Source organism: Trachurus trachurus (genome assembly GCF_905171665.1).
Source record: "Trachurus trachurus genome assembly, chromosome: 20".
NCBI lineage: Eukaryota > Metazoa > Chordata > Actinopteri > Carangiformes > Carangidae > Trachurus > Trachurus trachurus.
The window spans coordinates 24,380,463-24,405,648 of record NC_139911.1 but is presented as its reverse complement, the minus strand read 5'-3'; the positions used below and the strand labels follow the sequence as shown (position 1 = coordinate 24,405,648).

Sequence of the window (25,186 nt, the reverse complement as noted above, 5' to 3'; positions counted from 1 at the left end):
ATTTAAATGTCAGATAAACCTTTAACAAACAGTCATTACTGTGCCTGTGTATCATGTCATACAGTCACTCAGACTTCAGCTCTACTTGTGAATGACGCTGGACACGAGGCTGACACGTTTGAGGATCTGCAGTCTGCCTGATGGAGGTGTGGTAAAGCTGATCTCAGACCACCTCCGTGTCCCTCAGCTGCACTTTATACTGGGAAGTTGGAACAGCCCATAAAAAGCAGAGTGAGTGAGGGACACTCACTCACACAGGTCCAGATCATGTTCACCACTCCAAACCACGGAATAAAACTGGGTCTGTACCTTGGTCCCGATCTGGTTCCCGCACTGTCCGGCCTGGATGTGAACTATTTCCCTCATCGTTCTTCTCCTGGTGTTCCTCTCCGTCTGTCCGTCTGTCGGGTTTGTGCTGCGGGATGCCTGTGTCTGTTCAACCGGAGCTCTGCCTCTATTCCTCCTACAACTCTCACGAGCATTCGCGCGACCACGCCTTTGGGGGGAGGGGGGGGGGGACAGAGTCCAGTTTGTCCCATTCAGCATTTGACTGCGCTCTGTTGTATTTGTTCTTTAGAAAAGATGATACAAACACACGAGTTCAACTGAGCTGAGAGAACAATTACTACTGAGGTTTCTGCACTGGATCCAACTCCAGCTGAAGTGTTGTGATTGTTGATTAAAGGGATAGTTCACCCAAAATTCAAATTTCACTCATTATCTACTCACCCTCATGTCAACTAAGAGCTATGAGAATTTTCAGAGTTTCAGAGGGGGGGGGGGGGGGTCCACGCAGCAGTATTTGTCCATATAATGGTTGTCAATGGATACCAACTTTCTTCGTCCAAAAAGACACACCAAAAACATCCAAATACCTCCACACTGCTCGTCTGTAATGTCCCTCTGGTATTGAAGCCTCGACATGAGAAATTGTTCCGAAAAAAATTAAATAAGTCTATATTTTAAGCTTGTTTGTAGCGGAAGCTCCCAGTGTCTCAGTTCACCGCTCTTCCTGTGTCAGTGCACCGGCGGAACAATTTCTCATGTCGGGGCTTCAATACAAGAGGGACATTACAGACGAGCAGTATGGAGGTATTTGGATGTTTTTTGGTGTGTCTTTTTGGACGCAGAAAGTTGGTATCCATTGACAACCATTATATGGACAAATACTGCTGCACGGACCCCCCCCGTAACTCAGATAATGAACGGAGGACTCTGAACATTCTCACAGCTCTTAGTCGACATGAGTAAGTAGACAATAAGTAGATAATGAGTGAAATTCGAATTTTGGGTGAACTATCCCTTTAAAGTCCAGTTTAACAAAATAGAAATACTTCAAGGAGAAATAGTCACCAGGTTGTATTATAAAAAAAAATGCAGGAGAAGACTGCCCAGAACAAATAATTATATAAGGCTAAAGGACTACATTTTCCTCTAAAATAATAGGCTAATAATAATAATCTATAATCTATTTTCCCATTCCCATGGCCTATAAGACACAAATGTATTCTAAATGTAAACCTTCATACTATATTTATGTAATCTATAATTAATATATACTCACTGGCCACTTTATTAGCTGTACCTTGCTAGTCCAGGGTCAGGCCTTGGCCTTCAGAACTGTCGTAATTCTTCTCGGCACAGATTCTGGACACATACTTCAGACATTTTGGATCATAGTGACATGGTAGCATCTGCACATCCATGATACGGCCGTTTGAGTCCAGTCAATTCATTGTCACAATCAAGAAACCAGTTTGAGATGATTTTCTGAACAGTTGCTTCCGTATGATTTGAGCTTCATGACATGGTGAGCTGCTGTGTAAAGCTCTTTGAGGCAAACTGTTTGTAAAAAAAAAAAAAAAAAAAAAAAAAACTACAGAAATAAACTCACCTTGCCTAATCCTGCTGGAAGTAGCCATCGATGGTACACTGTGGTTATTAAGGGATGGACATGGTCAGCCACAATGCTCAGGTAGGCTGTGGCATTTATCACTATGTGTGTCCAGAGAATATCCCCCACACTATAACACCAGCAGCAGCATAGGCAGGATGGATTCATGTTTTCATGTTTTTTTTGTCAGATTATGACCCTGCCATCTAAATATTGTAGGAATTGAAACTCATCAGACCAGGCAATGTTTTTCCAACCTTCTGTTGTCCAGTTTTGATGAGTTGTGTGAATTGTAACCTAAGTTCCTGAGGGGCGTAGTGGTCTTCTGCTGCTGTAGCCCATCTACTACAAGGTTCAATATGTAGTTCATTCAGAGATGCTCCTCTGCCGACCTCAGTTGTACCAGGTAGTTATATGAGATACTGTTGTCTTTCTAGCAGTATGCATCCATCTGGCCATTCTTCCTGACCTCTGACCTCTGGCGTCAAAAAGGTATTTTAAAATTCCAGCAGATCAGCAGTTTGTGAAATAGTCAGAGCAGCCTGTCTGGCAACAACAACCAGGCCACGTTCAAAGTCATTCTACCTTCATCATTACCTTTCTCTCCCATTCTGATGCTGGGGCTGAAGTTCACCACATCATTTTGACAATGTGTAAATACCTAAATACACCAAGTGTCTCTCTTGTGATTGGCCTATTAGACATTTGCAATATCAGGCAGTTGAGCAGGTATCTAATAAAGTGGCTGGTGAGTGTATGAGGTAACATTCCCCCTATAGGAGCATATACAGTTGTGCTCAAATGTTTACATACCCCGGCAGAATGTGTGAAATACTGGCTACATTTCAGAAATTGTAATTGATAATGCAACAAAACTTTTATATTCAGAGTTAGTGGGTGAAGCCATTAATTATCACACAACTGTGTTTAATTCTTTTGAATCCTAATGATAAGTGCAAACACCAAAATGGCCCTGATCAAAAGTTTACATAGGCCTACCCTCAAAGTTTTACCTTGATAATCTACACACAGATTGACACGACTGGTTTAAATGGTTACTCAGGGGAACTGTCCACGCCTGCAACTTGATGCTTGTAATTAGTGTCTGTGTATAAAAAGTCACTGAGATTCTGGGCTCTTGACAAACACCTGCACATTTCATCCATTGCTGCACTGACTTTGCTGGATTCTGAGCCGTGGGGGAAGCAAACGAACTGTCAGAAGTCCTGAGGGAGAAGGTTGTTCAACTTTATAAAACAGAAAAAGGATATGAAAGATTTCCAAAGATTTGAGAAGATTTCAGCAGAGTTCAAGCTCTCATAAAAGTGGAAATTGAGGGGTTCTGTTGACATCAAGACACAACTGTATACTGTAGCTCAAAACAACAACATAAGTGAACAAAAATGCTGAAATGTCAGAAACATCTCCCACTGGGTTATAGGACTGAATTTGCAGCATTCTTTTTTTTTTTAATTTTGTGTGTGTTTCTGGGATAGTTCAACATTTTGGCCAATTTGCCATAACCCCATTAAAGTTTTAATGAACCAAGTGTTGTGTCTAATGCTGGAATTAAATATATCACAAAGACGTGTGTATGTATCACTTAAGCATGCAAACCACGCAGTTTACAAATACAGCAAACTAAATGGAAGACTGGAAAAAATAAAGTTTAACATGGTGACAAGTGGTTTAATGTGAAAAAGAAGAAAAACAACACAGTGCTTGCACCATGACTTTGTTTTTTCCAGTATTAAAGAAATCCACTCACACACTGTACTGTAGGCCTACACAGAAACTCCTAATGAGTCATTCTGGATAAGTGTAATAAATATGAGCTTAAAATAGGCTTCAAGCTGAGTAGATATAAAACTTAACAGCATCTAAATCCATTAAACTTAACGCTTTATGTTGCATTATTGAATATTGGATAACAGTAAGTTCTCTATAAACTGGCAATACTCCTTTTGAAGAGGACTGATCTGTGTGTGTTCTGGCATAGTTTGAATCTTCAGTGACTTTGCAGAGAAATGAGGAAGGACACCTGCAGGGGATTTTCTCTCTGTCAGGGAACATGTGCCAGACGTTCCCTCAGAGACCATGATGAAGGGCTGGTCAGCTGCTGCTGAGGCCAGCACCGGTGTCAATTTACACAGCAGTGTGAGCTATAAAACAGGAATTCATCACCGATGCTGTACATCTGCTCTGCTCACTGAGAGGAACACTGACCTGCTCAGAACAACCTGCAGGGACAGTTAATGGACATCCACGTACAACAGCCAAGTTTAGTTTTAATCCTGACCCTGAGGTCAGGTCATTAAGGGAGAGACTGAACGTGTAGGAAACAGGTTTAGAATGAAATAAGAAAGATTAAAAAAAAACACCAAAAAAAACAACTTTGCTCTTTTTATTTGAATTTAAAGGACAATCCCTAGTAAATTCAAATCAGGGCAGTATTTTCCTAACATTTTAGGTCTAAAAGAAGGAATCTGAAGATTTTCAGTTTAATTGGTAGTTGTGTCTGTCCCCACATCGCCACGGCAGCGATGAATGGGAGCGGATGGAAGTTCTGCTGCTTAGGCTGTTTACATCCCTCAAAGCCACAGACAGCGTCAGATGGCTCAAACATGCACCCAGAAGTTTATTTACTTCAAGCAAGCCCACATGTTTGTAAAACTAGATCCAATTCAAAGTCTTGCGCGAGACCCAAGTTGACGCTCGGTGTGTTCAGGTGCAGTTGGAAGCTCCCGTTTGTGACATAAACACAGGAATATCAACTCTTGACTTGCTCAAGTAAGAAACTTCTGGGTGCATGTTTGAGTCGCCATCTGACGCTGAGTCGCCATCTGACGCTGCCGTGGCGATGCAGGCCCAGACACAGCTACCGCAAAACAGGAGCAATTAAACTGAAAATCTTCAGATTCCTTCTTTTAGACCTAAACTGTTAGGAAAATACAGCCCTGAGTTGAATTTGCCCGGAATTGTCCTTTAAAAAAATGGTTCTGACTTGATTTGTGCAGTATTTTTTTCAGTAAAATTAATAGATGAGATCCGATAAACCTAAAAAAATATCCTTTATTTATATATTTGATTTAAAGGAACAACATTTCAATCTATTTTACAGCTTGACAAAGACATCTGAACAGACAGTCAGACAATTAAAACCCGACAGAAGAGGAGGATCACTGAATTTAAATAAAAAACAATCCAGTCTGATGGAGAGGATTCATTAAACTACACTAAAATAAAATAATTGAACCCCCCCCCCACACACACACTAGCAGTCATCCTCCCCAGTGAACTGCAGTAAGGATGAGGATGTGTAGAGCAGCAGCTGACCTACCAGTCTGGTCAGATAGGTGAGGCAGCGCAGCATGGACCTGAGGGGAAGACAGACACAACGCACACACTGAAGCTGCATGAGTCAAACATCAGAGTGAGTGGACCATGTGGTGAGAGGGAGAACTAATGTGGCACATATGCATGAGCAACTGGGTTGGCTAACTGTCACTCAAAGAAGCTCTTACATTTTGTTGAACTTCCTTAGGAATATTATTGTAAACAAGTCCCCAAATTTTTGTATTGTTTTGTTTTCACATCAGTGGAGTCAACATAATTATCCGACAAGACATGCTATAGAAGGGAGGTTTACTTTGCCTAAAGCGAATACTAATGTGATGAAGAAATCTGTTTTGTTCAGAGCCATCCTAGAGTGGAATTCGTTGCCACTTTATATTGCGTTAACAGATTCTAAAGAGAGGTATAAATTCTTGCTCAAACAGTTTCTTCTGCAGTAGTTGGTATATGCTATATGATGAGGTGCCTGTTCTCTTCCCAGCCCTGTGAGATTACCATTTCGGTTTTTGTATGTTTTATTGTGTTGCCTTCCCCTTGTATGTGTATATTTATTGATTTTTGATTGTATTGTACAGGTGGTGTATCGTGTCTGTGTTATACGTATGTCTGTGTCTACTGTGTGATTGTATCCGTGTGTTGGGTTTGTGTTAGTTGTTTTGTTCTACTTTATCCTTGATGTACCTGGAGGAATAGTGGTCAACTTTGACTGAATGTTTGGACTCCAGGAAGAATAGCCAAGCTAATGTGCTGGTGCTAATGGAGATCCAATAAATAAATATAAAACTCACCTGAGCACCTGTTTTATGGTGGTGCACCTGAAGTCGTAGGAGAGAGTGTACATGTCGTACAGGGAGGCCTTGATGCCGAAGCAGCACAACAATTCTTTAGGGTGCAGCTTGTAGAGGTCAAGGGTCAACTTAGCGATCGTGTTCCTCTTTGGCTGACGGAAACTGGGTAAGATCTGAAACACAAGTTAACAAAGAGACAACAAGAGACCCATCAGCCTCCAAACAGAGACATGCTGCATCCTGCAGGACGACAGACAGCAGAGTCTCAGCCAGCGGCCCACAACACTTCAACATGTGAAGGTGCTGCCATCATGTGGAAGAGACAGGCAGTGGAACATTTGATGGTTTTCTTGACAGAAGAACCTTGACACACATGGCTTTTGGATTGATTTCCAAACATGAAACAATACTGTGCTACAGTTTAAACCCCATCGTAAAGCATCTTCAGAAGAACCAGCAGTCCTGTAACAGACGGTCTGTCCTCACAGATCTCAGTATCATGGAGTCAGTGGATCACATTAGGGCTGCACCTAACGATTATTTTCATCTGTTGATTAAATGATTAATTGATTAGTTGTTTGGTCAATAAAATGTTGAATAATGTCAATCAGTGTTTCTCAAACCACAAGGTGACAAATGTCTTGTTTTGTCCACAAACCAAAGACAGACTCAGTTTATTGTCATAAACGAACAAAGGAACCAGAAATATTCACATTTAAGAAGCTGAAATCAGAGAATTTGGACTTTTCTTTCTTCAAAAACTACTCACACTGATTATTTAATTATCAAAATAGTTGCCGATTGATGTTTGATTAATCAATAAATTGTTGCAGCACATGAATCACAATCACACGAATCAATAGAAGAACCAAGGCACATCACAAGACACTGGGACAAATCTAACTACAAATCTAAGAACTGAGGTAGAACTGGAGTTGGTTTAAAGGTAAATCTCATCCATTTACCTTCTTGTAGGCTATGCCTGTTTGTCCCATACACCGGTGCCTCATAAATTGAGGCATAAGTGTTGACTGAATACCAACATGGAGGTCTAGCCAGTGAGATAACCCCTGCCCTTTTTCTGAACTGCAAAGATAATGTGTTAACTAAAATAAAAATCCCCTGGTCCCCCCTCACAGCTGGCTCTCACCTTGTTCTCAGTCCACATCTCTCCTTTCTCCAGCACCATGAGTGGCGTGTTGCTGGGCAGACACTGGAAGAAATCATCCGAGTCCACAACGGTCCCGTCCTCCTCCAGGACCAGAGTCAGAAACTGGCAGGACAACACAAACACCCGCGCAGCCTGAGGTGTTTAGAAACCACATAGAGAAGGAAAGCAGTGAGAGAGCGACCCGATCAGAGTTGGGACCAGATCTTAAACCCTGATCCACATGAGCACCTGCTCCAGCAGCTCGTCCAGAGACGAGGCCGCCAGGCTGCGGCGCCGCCTGCGGCTCTGGCTGCACACCGAGAAGCTGCGGGGCTGCGCCGAGGCCGAGGCCAGGATGTGACGGGAGATGGTGGTCTGGACTGTAGACACCGACCTGCAGGGAGGGTTACATTCAGGTTTAATGCTGGGAAAAGGAGGCAAACCACTGACACCACTGACTGATTGGCTGTTAACCAACACCCACCTCACCAGAGTCTCCGGCAGCAGAGTTTTGGCGTAGCTCACCCCGGACTGGAGCGACAGCGGCGGCATGGTGATGAGAGGCGACAGACCCACTTACCTGCACGGATCAGCTGACTGATCAACTGTAACGAAGGCTTTATTGACAACGGCGGCCTGTGATTGGTTACTGGTCAGAGCAGCCAGCCAATAGAACACAGAGCTGCTTAATTAACATGTTTGTTTGTTTTTTGTTTTTTTTGTGTGTGTGCCCTATGGTGTGTGCTTTATTGACGTGAGATAAGCATAACAGCATTATCTAAGCACATAACATAGCACATGTTGACATTATGCATTAAAGGGATAGTTCAACATTTTGGCAAATTGGCCCATTGCCATAATCGCTATAGTCATAGCAGTAGGTTCATTACCTTTAATTGTAGGTGTAAGCTATTTTCAGTACGGCGGAGCGCAGCAGCTGGCTGCTCAGAGCTACGCTATGGAGGCTAATGGAATTTCTTGGTTTCCCTCATTAAACTCATCAAATTCAACATCCCAAAACTCCACAGCGCTTTTGTAGACAAGTTGTGACCTGCACAACCACCACGCTATGAGATAATGACGGAACGATACGAAACGGAGCCGTTTTCGAGGTAAATACAGGGTAAATACGGAGACTGCTTGCTGAAAAACTGTCCCTGAACGCAACGCGCATCAGCGGTTTTGTATGAATTTACCTCGAAAACGGCTCCGTTTCGTATCGTTCCGTCATTATCTCATAGCGTGGTGGTTGTACAGCTCACAACTTGTCTACAAAAGCACTGTGGAGTTTTGGGATTTTGTATTTGATGAGTTTGATGAGGGAAACCAAGAAATTCCCTTAGCCTCCATAGTGTAGCTCTGAGCAGCCTGCTGCTGCGCTCCGCTGTACTAAAAATAGCTTACACCTACAATTAAAGGTAACGAACCTACTGCTACGACTATAGCAATTATGGCAATGGGCCAATTTGCCAAAATGTTGAACTATCCCTTTAAGAATAGAATAGAGTAGAATAAACTTTAATGTCCCACAGGGGAAATTTGTTGTGGACTCAGTGCATGGTAAAAAGCTGCCTTAATATACATAAAATACATAAATGACAGTTGACATGTAGCTACACACACACTCATGACACACCCAGTTAAGGGTTAAAAAAGATTATACAGAGAGATAGAGGTGGACAAAGCAGACAGGGGGATAATGAGAAAAGGAAACAAAAATGACAATGACAATAAAAAATAATGACATTAAAAATAGGGAAAATAATAATAAACATTGCCAGATAATGAGGAATCCATTTTCCTAGTAAAAGGTTCTTCATGTGCATCTTCATGTAGGCTGCAACGAAACAGTAGAAAAAGAAACAGTAGGCTAGTGTGCAGCACAACACAACAAAATATGTCCATTATCGACATGTTAGTCAGATTATCTACATTTTTATTATTATTTTTCAGGTAGCCTATTAAAAGATAATCATAGGCCTAATATTAGGCTACAACTGTAAGATCTTCATGCATTTGATTTAGGCTGAGAAAACACAATTTTGTGATTGACATTATACATATGAGACATTCAGAAACAGAACCTATTTTACAGGTTGAAGTTCTTATACCAGCCCAGACCATCAAGCAAAGAGGAAAAAAAGTTTGCCCCAAGTACTTTCATGTGCAGGGTAGTAAACAAATGAATATTGTATTCTATAAAGAGCACACAAAACATCTTTGTTGTCTTTACCATGTAAAATGGCTTGTTATCAGTGGTGAAGAAGAAAATCCTTTACAACAGCATGCATGTGCTTCCTACAGCAAAGTATAAAAGGTGGCCTATGTCTTCTGCTTTGAAAGGATGCTGTAACATAGGCTACCACTGGTGTTATCTCACACAGTGCATGTCTCTGTGAACATACAGTGACTAAAAAGAAATGTAGGCTAATAATTCACCACACTTTCCAGTGCCTGTTGGGTGCAGACTGATCCAGTGCTGAAGGAAAAGAAAATCTTTAAACTGACTCTGGTCCAGATATTTAAGGAGCTTACGGAGGAATCTAGCTGGTATTCTATTGTTTCACATTATGTGAGCTTGGGGATTATGGGGAACATTTTTAGATTGCTAAACAATAATCAAGCTTTTATTTGTAACACCCTGCGGGAAAAAAGAACTTACACACAAATAAAGGTCATCCCGAGAGACTGGTTATGTTTGCTCCTTTTTCACACTCTCACACACAAGACTCTTATTGCCTAACTATTTTGAGGCAGATGATTAGAAACTGCACACCAAATGGAATTTTAGGTTTTGTCCAGTATTCAGTTATATAACTTGTTTTTTTGTTTTTTTTTAACTTTTCCCCGCACATTCTAGTTAATATTAATAATAATAATAATAATTAATGATGGCCTACTCATTTTACAGCTTAACTTCACTGTAGTTGTTTTTAACGTTGAAAGAAGATTTGAGGCCAGTGTAGTTGAGTTTAAGATGTAGTATGAAGACTTTTCCTGGCTGGGAAATAATAATAGTAACAGTAATAATAATAATAATAATAATAAATAATAACATTTTTTTTAAATTCCATATGCCTTTCTGTCACTCAAGGACACCTTACAATGAATAAAAGAAAGTGCAAAATAAACAGTGAAAAACACAAGAGGTCGCCACACAACATTAAAAACTGGTTAATACACTACTCAAAAAGTTAGGGATATTCGGCTTTCAGGTGAAATTTCAGGGTGAAGCTAAAATGCATTCTAACCTTTACAGATTAACTTAACCTTCTCTAAACTTTTGAATGCACATGTCCAACTGTTCAATGTTTCAGTAATTTTTGCACAAGTTGCTGTTCTCTGACAATGAGCTTAATGGCAAAATTCACAACAGGTGTCCATGAATCAACCAATAAATCATGAGACCAAGACGACACTTAACAATATTATTGTTCAATCAATCAGCCGTGTAGAGGCTGGTAACTCTGTAACCCAGAACCTCAATGACCTTTGGTTGCCCTTCAAGAAGAGTGGGACATTTCAGCAGACAAGAAGTCCACCTGTGGACAGCATGAGACGTCGTTGTCAAGCTGTAGGCCTAATTGAAGCTCAAGGGCACATGACAAGTTATTGAGACATTTTTTTGTTGTGGTGTACCCACCACTGTTGTTGGCTTTTGTTTCAATAAATTGTTTGAAATGAGGAAATAACCAGTGCATGCTTCTACTGAAAGGCTCTACTTAGTAGCGTGAACTTTTCACATTTTCCATAAATTTCACCCGAAAGCCAAATATCCCTAACTTTTTGTGAGTAGGCTATATGTATTTAAAAAAACGCGCTGCAAACTCCACAACACAACACATTAAGACAAACGCGCTGCAAATGTCACAACACAACACATTAAGAAAAACGCACTGCAAATGTCACAACACAACACATTAAGAAAAACGCGCTGTAAACTCCACAACACAACGGAAGTGTTTTCCAGGGGGACCATAATCAGAGACGGACCCACATCCTGTTGCCGGTCTGAATCTGAATGTTCAAACTGTATGTAAAAGAAGTTCAAACCAATCTGTATTAGGACCATAGAGGACGAGTTTTTTCAAAGAGGTAATATAGTTATTTTATTAATTATTTAGATATTATTAAATGCTTTACAGAATGAGACAGTATGCACGGACGCTTTTTAATGTATCAGGAGGAACTAGTGATCGGCTGCAGTTTCCGCCGGAATTTAAACACTGACGGGACAAACAAATGCAGGGAGTTTCAAAATCGTTCCGCCTGAAGCCGAAGAGCACAACACCTCACACACCTTACGTCTTGACTCACCGCCACGACTCAACATGAAGTTCCGAGGGAAGATTATAGACGTGGCCTGTCTCAACCACTTCACCCGTGAGTGGCGTTAGCTGTTAGCTGTTAGCTGTTAGCTGAACTAGCTCCAGTCTGTCTGACTGACGCTGCTAGCCTGTTAGCTTCCACCAGCTCACACGGAAACTTTCATGTTAGAGCAGAGAGGGAAATCATATGAAAGTCAGTTGGACCTGTAGTCAGGCTGACATCCTGGTTTAGCTTTTCGTTAATGGCTGTTTCGTTTTAATGTCAAGATATGTTAATATTTGCCAAACGATAGCATCCACTACTAACTAATATAACGATGATAAACGTGAAAAGAAATGAAGGACAGTTTTGAGGACCATGTCTCCAGCTGTCCAAAGAGTCTCTGTGAAATGATAGAAGACAGTGTATAATAAAAGGACAAAACTAACATTAACTTAAATATTAAATGCAGTGCCTCTCAATCACGTCGGCTGTCTGTCATTTTATTGTTGATTGAATGAGTGAGTTTTTGAGGCTGACAATGAGTCACCTGCATCAACCCTGTCCTTCTTCCTCCTCACCAGGGGTCATCACAACTATCTCCAAGCTGACCAAGATGTGCGTCCTGCGACTGACTCCTGACAACCTGTTCTTTGTTCTGTCTGGTAAAGTGGCCAATGGAGGGGTCAGCATGTGGTGTGAGCTGTCACAGGTAAATAGCAGCAATATTTGCCCCCTTCCGGATTTCTTACTTTTTTTGCATGTTTGTCACACTTAAATGTTTAAGATCATCAAACAAATTTAAATATTAGACAAAAATAACGCAAGTAAATATAAAATGCAGTTTAAAAATGATTATTAATTAAAGCAGAAGTAAGCGATCCGGTGGTTTTGGCTAACTTCCTGTCAGCAGATGGAGTTAGCAGTCCCCGCCCTCGTCCCTACGTCACCACATTCACGCGCATCCCTTGGCTGCACACACAGAGAGGACCGCCCCTTTATGCCGTTCTCTCTCCTCATTGGATAAAGGTTGTAGGATACAAGGAAAGTTTTCTCCTCGGCTCAGAGCAGAGCAGAGTGACTGACAGACCCGTGTTTCAGACCAAACATTCTATAGAAGTGATTGCTGTCGGAAGATATAACTATATAAAGCAGATATCAGCTTCACGGCCGTTTCGGCTAATGCTGCGTTCAAGGCAGGCTTTTGAAACCGTAAGTTACAGCTTCAAGTCACAACTACGACTTGGTAGCGTTCCAGGTAACCCGTAGCTCGTGTTTTTACCATCCTGTTGTCTGTGAAAGTTCCCTATAACGGCCACTCGTAACTTCCGACCCGTGAACTCGTACCAGATCGAACTGGTATGACTTCACAGGAAGGAAAAACACAAAGTACGAGTTTCTTTGAACGCACCATGAGTTAGCAGCCCCCGCCCTTGTCAGGCATCAATTGGTCCTCGTGCTACGTCACCACATTCACGCGCATCCCTTGGCTGCACACACAGCCCTTCATGCCGTTCTCTCTCCTCATTGGATAACACTTGTATCCCACAAGGAAAATTTTCTCCTCGGGTTACAGCAGAGCAGAGTGATGGAGAGACTCGTGTTTAGGCTGAAATACTTCATGTAAGTGATTGCTGACGGAAAATAGGACTATTTAGGACTTATATTAACAAAAACATTCCACTGATATCTGCTTTAAGACTTATATTAACACAAACATTCCGCTTACTTCTGCTTTAAATGTTTAAGATCATCAAACAAATTTTAATATTAGACAAAAATAACCCAAGTAAATATAAAATGCAGTTTAAGAATGATTATTAATTAAGGGAAAAAAGCAATCCAAACCTACCTGTCCCTGTGTGAAAAAGTAATTTCCCCCCATGTTAAATCATGAACTAACTGTGATAAACCAATTTTTTTAAAGGCTGAGTTCAATTTCACAGTCCACACCCAGGCCTGATCACTGCCAGACCTGTTGAATCAAGAAATCACTTCAATAGATCCTGTTTGAGTGAAGTGAAATATACGAAGGAGTATTAGGGCCAGCCAAAAAAAAAAAAAAAAAAACAGCCAAAAAAAAAAAATCCGGCGCAAGGGGAAAAAGCAAGCAAAAAAAAAAAATCCGGTACAAGAAAAAAAAAAAAGTCAGGTAAAAAAAAAAAAAAATCCGGCACAAGGAAAAAAAAAAAAAAAAAAAAATCAGGCGAAAAAAAAACAACTGCAGGCTTGACCACGTACCACAACAAAGCAACAAGCGACTGACTGCTCCATGACAGCAGCAGAGTGACAGACAGGCTCTTGTAGTAGTATTTGTAAATACTACAAATATTACAGGAGAGGAGGAGAGGAGATAGGCCTATCCTGTATATTGTAAATACTACAGGAGGAGGCAGAGACCTGGAACGCGGTGGTCTAGTCACGGAGGTGTCTCCAGTCACGTTTAGTCACGCTAAACGTTAGCTCATATAACGTCTCTATGTAACTTATAAATTGTGTGTGTGTGGGGGACAGCAATGAAGAACATGCATTGCTGATTGCTGTATGTTAGCAGCAGGGGTTGGACACGGAAGTGATTCGTGTGCCGATTCTGAAGTAGGACTACCGCTTAAGTTTTCTTGTTTTCATTGTCCAAACTCCGGCATTGAGTCAAAGTTAATCTAATAAGCTTTATTGTTCACTTTTATGGCGCTGCAGAGTTTGGCAGCCTGTCTGTCACTCTGCTGCTGTCATTGAGCCGACAGTCGCTTTGTTGTGGTACGTGGTCAAGCCTCTGCAGTTTTTTTTTTTTTTGGCTTGGCTTTTTTTCTTTTTTTGTGCTGGATTTTTTTTTTTTTTTTTTTCTTGTGCCGGATTTTTTTTTTTTTGCCTGCTTTTTCCCCCTTTTGCCGGATTCTTTTTTTTGGCTGGCTTTTTTTTTTTTTTTTTGGCTGGCCCTAATACTCCTTCGTAGAAATAGGCTAAGAGATCACAAAAACCAAAACATCATGCCACTCTATGGCTGATTTTGTCTAATATTAAAATCTGTTTAATGATCTTAAACATTTAGGCTAACAAAAACTACATGTTAACTAACATGATCAGAAAACATTCTATTTCTGGTCTCCCCAAAGTCAACAGAGAAGACCGTTGGCCACAGCAAGTGGGGCTTTGAGATAGAAAGGCTATCTTGGACTCAAATGGAAGCTTATGAATTAAGGAAGTTTTCTATATACAGGTAATACTCAGAAAATTAGAATATCGTGAAAAAGTTCATTCATTTAAGTAATTCAACTTAAAAGGTGAAATGAATATATTATTTAGACTCATAACAGGCATTGCAAGATATTTCAAGCTTTTATTTGTTAGAATTTTGATTATTATGGCTTACAGCTTATGAAAACCCCAAAATCAGAGTCTCAAAAAATTTGAATATCGTGAAAAAGTTCAATGTTGTAGCTCAAATTGTCAGCCAATTAATCCAAAACACCTGCAAAGGGTTCCTGAGCCTTTAAAAGCTCTCTGTCTGGTTCAGTACAGTTCGCAATCATGGGGAAGTGAATGAACTTTTTCACGATATTCTAATTTTCTGAGTATTACCTGTACATGTTAAGCATAAATATTCTCCATAAAGTGCTGAAAAATAATCATTTTCATGAGAATTTGTCAGGCAAGGCAGCATCCTGAGGGGAGGGAATGGAGTGTGTGACGGGGTCCTGTAGAAACATGCCCACTGTCAGTGGGTTCTTCCTCTCTTTAGACAGAGAAGAAGCTCATGCTCAGTGTCTGTTCTCCCTGCAGGCCAACTTCTTTGACGAGTACCAGATGGAAGGTGTGTCCCCTGAAGACAATGAGATTTGTTTGGAGGTGACTCCAGAGAACCTCTCAAGAGCCCTGAAGACAGTCCAGAATGCCAAGGCGGTCAAAATGAAGCTGACCAAGAAGCACTGTCCCTGTCTCACCATCGCTGCAGAGCTGGTGAGACTGAAAAAATAACCTCAGAACTAATGTCACCCCAAAACAACTCTGAGCAATTCTCCTGCAGGACAGTTGAAATCAATCAGTTCTATTGAAGTGTTTTTTGTAACACCAATACTGGTAATATCATTTATCTCCACTGTCATGTAGCTCTGGCAGCAGCTTTGTCTAGAACTCTACTGGTGTGTTCGCTCTCTTCCTGTTGTAGCGTGGTTTTCAGCCACAGCAGTTGAGTGCCTGTAGAAAACCTCTGTAGGTGAGGTCACACTGGACTAGACTTAAAGGGATAGTTCAGCTTTTTTGAAGTGGGGATGTTTGAGGTACAAATGCCCATTAAGTACACTATCTGCAGTAGAAAGGTCTCTGCCCTAACTAACTAACCAACTCACTCAGTATTCCTCCACATAGGCAGGCTGTGCGACGCACTGTACTGTATCCCTCCGCCTATCAGCTGTTTGGATCAGCAGTGTGTGGAAGTGGCGGAGTGATACAGCGTGTCACCCAGCCTGACTATGTGGAGGAATACTGAGTGAGTTGGTTAGTTCCAGATAAACAAACTTTTTTCAGATCAGCTGATGCACTGTGAGTTTTTACTTTCTATCCTACTCTTGAACTGGTGTATTATTTTGAGACGGGACTTCTGAAAATACACTGATTAATCGTCCTTCATTCACAACAGTGTACTGCCTGTGTCTCGGTGCAGCGTGATGTGTCAGTGTTTCTCGGGGGGGGGGGGGGGGGGGGGGATAGTGTTCTTAAAGGGATAGTTCAACATTTTGGCAAATTGGCCCATTGCCATAATCCCTATAGTCATAGCAGTAGGTTTGTTACCTTTAATTGTCGGTGCAAGCTATTTTTAGAACGGCGGAGCAGAGCCGTGAGCTGCACAGAGCTACGCTACAGAGGCTAAAGGAATTTCTTGGTTTCCCTCATCAAACTCATCAAATACACAATCCAACAACTCTAAAACGCTGTCGTGGACAAGTTGTTAGCTGCACATTCACCACGCTATGAGATAATAACAGAACATTACGAGATAGAGTTGTTTTAGAGGTAAATTCATGCAAAACCGCTGATGCGCGTTGCGTTCAGGGACAGTTTTTCAGCAAGCAGTCTCTGAATTTACCTCGAAAACGGCTCCGTTTCGTAACGTTCCGTTATTATCTCATAGCGTGGTGATTGTGCAGGTCACAACTTGTCCACCAGAGCGTTTTGGAGTTGTTGGATTTTGTATTTGATGAGTTTGATGAGGGAAACCAAGAAATTCCTTTAGCCTCCATAGCATAACTCTGAGCAGCCTGCTTACACCGACAAATAAAGGTAACAAACCTACTGCTATGACTATAGCAATTATGGAAGTGGGCCAATTTGCTAAAATGTTGAACTATCCCTTTAACTGGCATTTGTAGCTCATACAACCCCACTTCAAAAAAGCTGAACTATCCCTTTAAATTCAACAGATGACCATAACACCCCTCCATCATGTCAATCTGTGACTGCTGGAGGTGGAAATCAGCAGCTGTTGGGTGATGATGTGTTACCATGGTCACCACTATTCCAGCTGAAAACACATGTCCCCTCTTCGTTCTGTCCAGCCCACCTTGTCCAGCGTCAGTCGAGTCGTGACCCATGATGTCCCGGTTGACGTCATCCCCCGGAAACTCTGGCATGAGTTCAAAGAACCAAGCATGCCGGACTTTGATGTAAGTGACAGCTCCAGGAAGTCCCTTCCATGTGTGTGTACATGAACCTACGGACTGGACCTTTAAGAGACGTCTGCTTATGTGTCTGTCCCTGCAGGTCAGCGTCTACCTGCCTCCACTGAAGACCATGAAGAATGTTGTGGACAGAATGAAGAATCTCTCCAACTTCCTGGTAGGGTCACATTCCTCATGTGTAGCTTTGCAATGGAATATAACATTGACATCATTTTTTAGGCCTTAAAGGGATACTTCACCCAAAATTGATAATTCACAAATTGTCTACTCACCGTCGTGGCCAAGGAAGGGTTTGGAGGACTTTCAGAGTTATCAAAACGCTTCAGGAGTTCCAGGGGGGGTCCGGCTGGTGACGGATTTTCATATAATGGCGGCGGATAGAGTTCACTGTTGAATCATCCAAAACACACTCTATGAAACATCCAGATACCTCCATACTGCTCGTCCTACTGACCCAAGTGTCCTGAATACCTGATCAATGCTAATGAGCTCGCGTTTCACAACTTCAACAGGCTGAAAAAAGCCTTGAATCTGGATTGAAAACTACGTTTTCAGGCAAACACATTTACCAAAAATAATGCTTATTACACGTTAGAATATTTAGAGCTGCCTTAATATTCGTTCAACTATCACTTTTTTTTTAAATATTCAAATTATATTTGAATAACAAAGTTCGATGTCAAAGCCCTAATCGAAGGTTTGGAGAGTTTGGAGTCCTGCAGAATTGTAAGGTGATATGTGTAAGATCTCAGTCTAATGTAAAGTGTGTGTGTGTGTGTTTGTATTTCTATCAGGTCATCGAGGCCAACCTGAACGGAGAGATGAACCTGAAGATCGAGACTGATCTGGTTTCTGTGACGACGCACTTCAAAGACCTGGGGAACCCTCCGTGGGGTAAAAACAGTGGTTGTGTTATTGTCCCAACGTCTAATAGACAGATTGACATTACATTTAGGAAAATCCCACAGATCTGCCAAGAGAACTGTCTTCATTCCAGCAAAATATCATTAGGATGTTAGCCTGCCTCTTCTGTGAGGAGCAGACAGGTGGTGGAGGAAGAGAGCCAGAGGAGAGACGTGTAGGATTGTGTCAGTACTGACTGTGCTGAGGTGGTTACACTTTGTTCAAGCAGTGCTGGTCTGACCTTCCTGTCTTTGTTGTCTCAGGATCAGTATATTATATATGATCAAAAGGCATTTCTAATGAGCCAATGGAAGAGCTCATGGTGGTTTACATTCAGTGTTGAGGGAAACGTTTCATGTCCCCCGTCCCCTCCAGGTGATGAGGCCTCGCAGGGCGGCGGTGTGTCTCAGAGCAGGGACCCAGAGGACATGGCTGAGGCCAGAGTGGACATCAGGAAGCTGCAGCAGTTCCTCATGGGACAGCAGGTCAACCCCAGCAAGGCAATATGCAGTAAGTCAGCCCACGACTCCTCATCCAGATGCACAGCTGGAAACACTCAATGGAAAAGTTTGATCTTGTCATGTTTCCCACTAGGGCTTAACACAGTTAAGTTTTACCAACTCAATATAAAACTTCAAGAAGGAAAATCAAAATATTATAAGTAGTGGTGCAACAGATCACAGTTGATCCGTGATCTGGTCTGATCGCTCTCCATCGGCAGGCTAGTGCTCCACGGATTGATTGATCCCCCCCCAAAAAAAGTAGGTGTGTGTGTGGTGTGGGAACACGTAGGCCACTGCCCCAGCTGAATAAACAGACAATTCAACTCAACAAAAACTCTGCCTGTAAATTTGAAGCTGCAGCTCTACGTCACACACAACAACAGAAGAATAGTTTGTTTTATCAACATGTTTACTTCCCCAAACGTTAATTTATGGAAGTTGTGGAAGGAACATGTTGGAACGTCAGTTTAAAATAATTTGGATTCTGTTTGAATAGCAAAGTTCCTTCTGACAGCTCTATACTTTACTTTTTAAGGAGAGGAAAAAGCTATAGAGCCGCTGCTTCTTCGTGTCAACAGGAGGCACTTTCAATTCAATTCAATTCAATTCAATGTACTTTATTGTGCCCATGTGGGAATTTGTTTTGGACTCTGTCTGTCTGTAGTTCCACAGAAAACATCAAACAACACTTGCTCTCATTGCACACACACACTTGCTGACACATGATGCCCCTCCATATAGCTATGACGTGATTGGGGACCTGGTGAGGATGGCACCTCCTCTTGGAAGTGTTCAGACCTCAGGCTAGACCCAGAACTTGCTGGAGGGATTATACATCCCTCTGGTCTGGGAACACTCCCAGTAGGAGCGTTGCCGGGGAGAAGATGGTTGGATTAAGAAAATAGTTAGGGTAGATGTCTCATGACAAATGTGGACAGATAATTTGATCATAGTTATTATGATTAAATCATCTGTGTTCACAATCAGACTTCACAGAATGTTCCATGGTTATATTTTATTTCCCCACAACTGTGTTCAGGAGAAAGTGGGTACGTACAGATCAATATTGAACAGTCTTCTGTTGGAATATCAAACAGGAATCAGATCTGAAAATGGATCTTTGCACACTTAAAATGTGTTCTGAATAGTAAGAATGACTTTGCTCTGTGATGTAATGCTTAGTAAAGTAAAGGATGAGACTCTTTGCTCCTTCACTCGGCTAACAATGTCCTCTTTTTCCCACAGATATTGTCCATCAGAGAGTCCTCCACCTGATTCTGCTGCATGAAGACGTATCGCTCCAGTATTTTATCCCGGCTGTGGCGTAGACTCTGCAGACCACATGAGCTGTGTCTGCTTGGTGTGAAGGAGAAAAACTGAAAACCTGTTTAAGGTGTTGTCACACAAAGGAGTCTTACTTTCTGTGGAACGTAGAATGAGACACAACCCCTAATGTGTGGACGTCTGTCCTGCTTTTTAAAGAGACTGAGCTTGTTTTCAGTCCTGGCAGTGGACACTAGAAGAAGTCAGCCCCTGACCTGTGGTGAGAGGAAGAACCAGCAGGAACATCCACTTTTGTGAAGGAGGATGATGCAAGAGAGACATTTGAACACTTCAGATCCTAAACATACTGAACAAAACTTTTCACAATTGTTGGTTTAAATGTTCAGACTGTCATGTGTTTTGCATTAAAAGTGCTGAAAATATAAATGCTTTTCGATTTAAATTCTTTAAAATACCTGAATCACACAGACATATTTCTACACATGTAGTTCAGTTAAGATTGGCTTAAAATATTTTATTTTAGTTTTTTATTTATCTTCATCAGTTTCACTTTTGGTGCTTGAAACCTTCAGCGATTGACTTTAAAGGGATAGTTCAACATTTTGGCAAATTGGTCCATTGCCATAATCCCTATAGTCATAGCAGTAGGTTTGTTACCTTTAATTGTTGGTGCAAGCTGTTTTTAGAACGGAGGAACAGAGCTGCGAGCTGTTCAGAGCTACGCTACGGAGGCTCATGGGATTTCTTGGTTTCCCTCATCAAATACACAATCCAACAACTCCACAACGCTCTGGTGGACAAGTTGTGACCTGCACATTCACCACGCTATGAGATAATAACACAATGTTACCAGACAGAGTTGTTTTTGAGGCACATGCAGAGACTGCTTGCTGAAAAACTGTCCCTGAAGGCAACGCACAGTTTCAGTTTTACTTTATTAGTACCCGTAGGTAGATGTGTTGTGCAGTAGGAGAGAGGGCATCTCACAGACATTCATGACAGGACAACGCAGAAGACACACATCACGAAACAGACATGAGTAGGCTACAAGATTAAAAGCAGATAGGATAAGATAAGACAGAGTGGTGGTACAGGGGACCATAAAGAGGTTTAAAAAACATTTCCAATAAATTAGAAATAATTAGATAAATAACAAACAAGTCACAGAATATGCCTCAAAGTGCATTAGGACTTATTTAAAAGGGAGATAGCAGCAGGGACAAAGCTGTTCCTATAGCGTGTGGTCCTAGATCTCGGGACTATGAGTCTCTGTCCAGATGGCAAGAGGGTGGGAGACGTCATTGGAGATGGAGCTGGCTAGTCGCTGCAACTGTTTAATATACAGCGACTCCAAGTTCAGCTGTGTCTCTCCAATCAGCCGACCAGACCATTTAATGATCTGGTTGAGCGAGTTCCTTTCTTTTAAGGGCAGGTTTCCGAACCATGACACAAGTGAAAAAGCTAAAACAGACTCAATAAAAGCATGATAAAAAAGTGTCATCGTGGTCCTATCAATATGGAAACGTGACAACTTCCTCAGACAGAACAGTCGCTGGTGTCCCTTCCTACTAACTACTGCAAGAGGAGGTACTACTAGTATCTAATTGGGTCAGTGAGAATAGACTTAAACTGAATGTTACTAAAACTAATGTTCGGGTCAAGATATATGTTAAGATCTAATCCGGAACTCCATCTATTTATACAGGGTAATAGTATTGAACAGGTTAGAGAGGCCAAATTATTGGGTGTGATAATTGATGAAACATTTTCTTGGTTGACACATATTAATGGAGTTGTATCTAAAATGAGCAAAACCATTTCAATGATAAGGAGGGCTGCTCATCTTTTGTCAGATTCAGCAGTTAAACTGGTATTGCAATCTTTAGTATTGTCATGTCTTGACTACTGCCCAATAATATGGTCTAGCGCCTCAAAACAAGACTTACAAAAACTCCAAATCACACAGAATAGAGCAGCACGACTCGCTCTCCGTTGCTCGGGGAGGAGGAGGGTAGAGGGGATGCATCAAACACTGTCTTGGATGACAGTAGAACAAAGATTTGCTTATAGTTTGGTCACATTTTTGTTTAATATTTATCATGTGGGAAAACCTAATAATTTGGTGTTACAGCTACAAACTACTAAGGAAAGGCATGGCTATGCAACAAGGCATGCATTGAGTGCTCATTTCACCCTGCCTCTACCAAGAACCGAGGCACTTAGGAGAACTGTCATGTACAGAACAGTGACGTATTGGAATAGGCTCCCACCAAACATGACCAACATTGAAAATAAATGGAGATTCAAAAAGAAAATAAAAGAGGCCATTATTAGTAAAGAACTTAAATTTTTTTAAGGTTTTGAAATGTCAAAGTTGGTTTGTATTTGTAAAATATTTGTATTCTTATTATTTTGTTTTATTTTGTTGTTTGTCATTTATCTAATTCTGTAAGTTATTATATTATGTTTTGATTGTCATATATGAGTGTCTGGACCCCAGGAAGAATAGTCCTTACCAAGGTGAGGACTAATGGGGATCCATAATAAAAACTAAACTAAACTGCTCACAGCTTTACAGTTCTCTTTGAAGTTTAAGGCGGAGTCAATAATTGTCCCCAGATATTTATAGGATTGCACTTGTTCAATGACTTGTCCCTTGATCATAACAGGCTCAGGTGTTTTGAAATTCTTTCTGAAATCAATAGCCATGTCTTTGGTCTTAGTTATATTGAGGTGTAGGTGAGAGTCTTCACACCACTTTACAAAGTTGTCGACAACCGGGCCGTGATTAAGTTCACTTCCCTGGAGCAGGCTAACAATCACGGAGTCATCTGCGTACTTTAGAATGAGGCGATTTTTTTTTTTTTTTGTGATCAAATGTTTTTTATTTATATTTTATATTTTCTTTTTCATTTGCAGTAGTGACATCAACAGTTATGTCAAATAAGCATTACAACACATACTTACATATACCCCCCACCCACCCTTCGGACCTTAACCATTTAATGGACAGAAATCATAACGGAAAGAAAACAATAAGAATAACAGTAGTGATTAGAGATAAACAAATAACTCAATAAACAATCGTAAATAAACAAAAATTCAGACAGGATTAATAAGAATAAGAACTGGACAGGGAAAGCTGCAATACATGGTGTTCGTTTTAAGTACTTCTTGCAAGTCTGGATTTGATTTGATCTGCTGCCATGTGCCAAGATGAGATATTTTGTTGCTTTGCATTATTGACTCGGGCTGTAGATATTTCCAAATAAATAATATCAAGAAAAGTCAAATACCAATGAGAGATGTTAAGCGTGTGCGGTGGTTTCCATCTCATTGCAATGATCTTTTTTGCTGCTGTTAAGCCAGCAAGTAATATTCTTTTTTGACACTGTGATAAATTAATTGTGGATAAGTTATTTAATAAAAGTGTTTGAGGGTTTGCTGTTATATTTTGAGCTGTCAAAGAAGACAATGCAGCTGCAACCTGCTGCCAAAATTCGATGACAGGTTTGCATTCCCAGACCATATGTATGAAAGTTCCTGGCTTATTCTGTGAGCATAAAGTACATAAAGAGCTGTCCAGGATCTTCATACGGTGGAGCTTGCAGGGTGTAAGATAAGTTCTATGCACAAATTGATAATGAATAGCTTGGTGATCTGGATTCCTGGAAGATGAGATAACGTTAGTCCATACATCATTCCAGTCAAAGTTTGGATCCCAATCTGATATGTCCCTACCCCATACTGCATCTAAACTTAGAGGCTTATATGATTTCTTTAAAATATATTGATATATAGCAGAGACTACACCCCTTGTTTTTAATTTATCTATTAGCTCAGTCAAGGGATGTTCAAATAACTTGGCATCACTTGGTAATCCTTGTGCCTTAAGTGTAGCTCTAATCTGTAAGTAAAAAAAGAAAGATGTGTTCTGTAAATTAAAACTAGATTTAATATGTTGAAATGTGCACAGGCCATTTCCATCATAGATATCACTAAGGAGATGAATCCCCCGATCTCCCCATTGTGGGAATTGGATGGGTTTACCCCCAATCCGTAGATTAAAATTATTAAAAATTGGGGTGTTTGAATGCCATTGTGTTGTAATGTTACATAGCTTTTCCACACAACGCCAGGTTGAAATCAAGTGAAATATAATCGGGCCAAATTTTGACTTGCACATTTTGGTTGGTAAGTTAGATAAAAGGACATCTCTGAGAGACCAAGGATGCACTATATTTTCTTCTAATGGGCGCCACGAGCTATTAGCTGTGGGATTAAACCAAACAGTAAGTGAACGAAGGGTAAAAGCCCAAGAGTAAAATTTAAAGTTGGGCAAAGACAACCCTCCGTCCCGTCTATTTCGCTGGATGGTTGGAGTTTTCAGACGAGGCCTCTTGAATGAAGAATGAGGCGATTTTTAAAAGTCATCTGACACATATTAGTGTATAGAATAAATAACAAGGGTGAGAGCATGCACCCTTGTGGTGAGCCAGTGGAAGTACACACTTTGTCAGATAAAACCCCATTAACTCTGACCCTCTGTGTCCTGTTTGTTAGAAAGTTTAAAATCCAGCCCACAAGATTTCTTCTGAGATTAAAATGTTCTAAAAGCCTCTGTGTTAAAATGTGCGGCTGAATTGTATTAAAAGCAGAGGAGAAATCAATAAATAAAAGCCGGGCATGACACCCACTTCCTTCAAGATGCTTAAAAAGCAAATCAAGCAGAGTGAGTGTGGCATCCTCCACTCCTCTTTTGGGCCTGTAGGCAAATTGCAGTTGATCTAATTCACTCTGTATTTTTCAAGATTTCCAGCCGTACAAGTTTTTCAAGAATTTTCATAATAATTGAGGTCAAAGCCACCGGTCTGAAGTCATTTAATGTTCCGGGGCGACTGGATTTGGGGACCGGGACAACCACAGCGTCCTTCCAAATCCTGGGCCCTGCTGCGCTTCTAGAGATCTATTAAATATTTTGTGGAAAACTGGACTCAGTTCTCTTGCACAGGTTTTAAGTAACCGACCACAGATGTTATCAGGTCCGTGACTTTTATTGACCTTTGTGCAGTAGAAGGCTTTTTCAACATCCTCTTGTCTTACAGAGAAGTGCTGATTGTCACACAGTTCATGCTTTAATTCCTGTACTTCTTTGCTAAAATCGAACGTGTCAAAACGATTATAAAAACAGTTAAGAGCATTGGCAAAAACAGTATCTGAGCTGAAGTGCACACCACTGCACATCAGTGGTTTTGCATGGATTTATCTCTAAAACAACTCTGTCTGGTGATGTTCTGTTATTATCTCATAGCGTGGTGAATGTGCAG

General features: G+C 41.0%; 3 protein-coding genes across 3 annotated transcripts in view; 1 reads left to right on the top strand and 2 right to left on the bottom strand.

The window, feature by feature from the left end:
• tubb6 (tubulin, beta 6 class V) overlaps nucleotides 1-25,186 on the bottom strand; it is a 403,096-nt gene that overhangs the window by 18,620 nt on the left and 359,290 nt on the right. Inside the window, exon 2 of the mRNA XM_083995822.1 lies at nucleotides 310-401. Within this exon, the coding sequence (XP_083851948.1) occupies nucleotides 310-366 (57 nt within the window). The 5' untranslated portion in view covers nucleotides 367-401. The remainder of the gene's footprint in view (nucleotides 1-309; nucleotides 402-25,186) is intronic.
• cidea (cell death inducing DFFA like effector a) lies at nucleotides 5,169-7,738 on the bottom strand (the record flags this gene model as incomplete). Its single annotated transcript, XM_083995357.1, has 5 exons — nucleotides 5,169-5,271; nucleotides 6,037-6,209; nucleotides 7,187-7,339; nucleotides 7,436-7,580; nucleotides 7,671-7,738. The coding sequence occupies 5 exons, from the start codon at nucleotides 7,736-7,738 to the stop codon at nucleotides 5,169-5,171; spliced, it is 642 nt and encodes a 213-aa protein (XP_083851483.1).
• Nucleotides 11,401-20,205, top strand: hus1 (HUS1 checkpoint clamp component). The gene is made up of 8 exons (XM_083995416.1): nucleotides 11,401-11,569; nucleotides 12,079-12,206; nucleotides 15,275-15,451; nucleotides 17,047-17,154; nucleotides 17,252-17,326; nucleotides 17,964-18,063; nucleotides 18,448-18,582; nucleotides 19,821-20,205. Exons 1-8 carry the CDS (start codon nucleotides 11,518-11,520, stop codon nucleotides 19,901-19,903), a joined length of 858 nt encoding a protein of 285 aa, XP_083851542.1. The 5' UTR covers nucleotides 11,401-11,517; the 3' UTR covers nucleotides 19,904-20,205.

Bases quoted from the DNA above. Each gene is read 5' to 3' on its own strand.
- hus1 (XM_083995416.1), top strand. From the start codon at position 11,518: ATGAAGTTCCGAGGGAAGATTATAGACGTGGCCTGTCTCAACCACTTC. The intron at 17,155-17,251 runs GTAAGTGACAGC...CTGTCCCTGCAG, and splicing joins CAAGCATGCCGGACTTTGAT to GTCAGCGTCTACCTGCCTCC. The intron at 17,327-17,963 runs GTAGGGTCACAT...TATTTCTATCAG, and splicing joins AGAATCTCTCCAACTTCCTG to GTCATCGAGGCCAACCTGAA.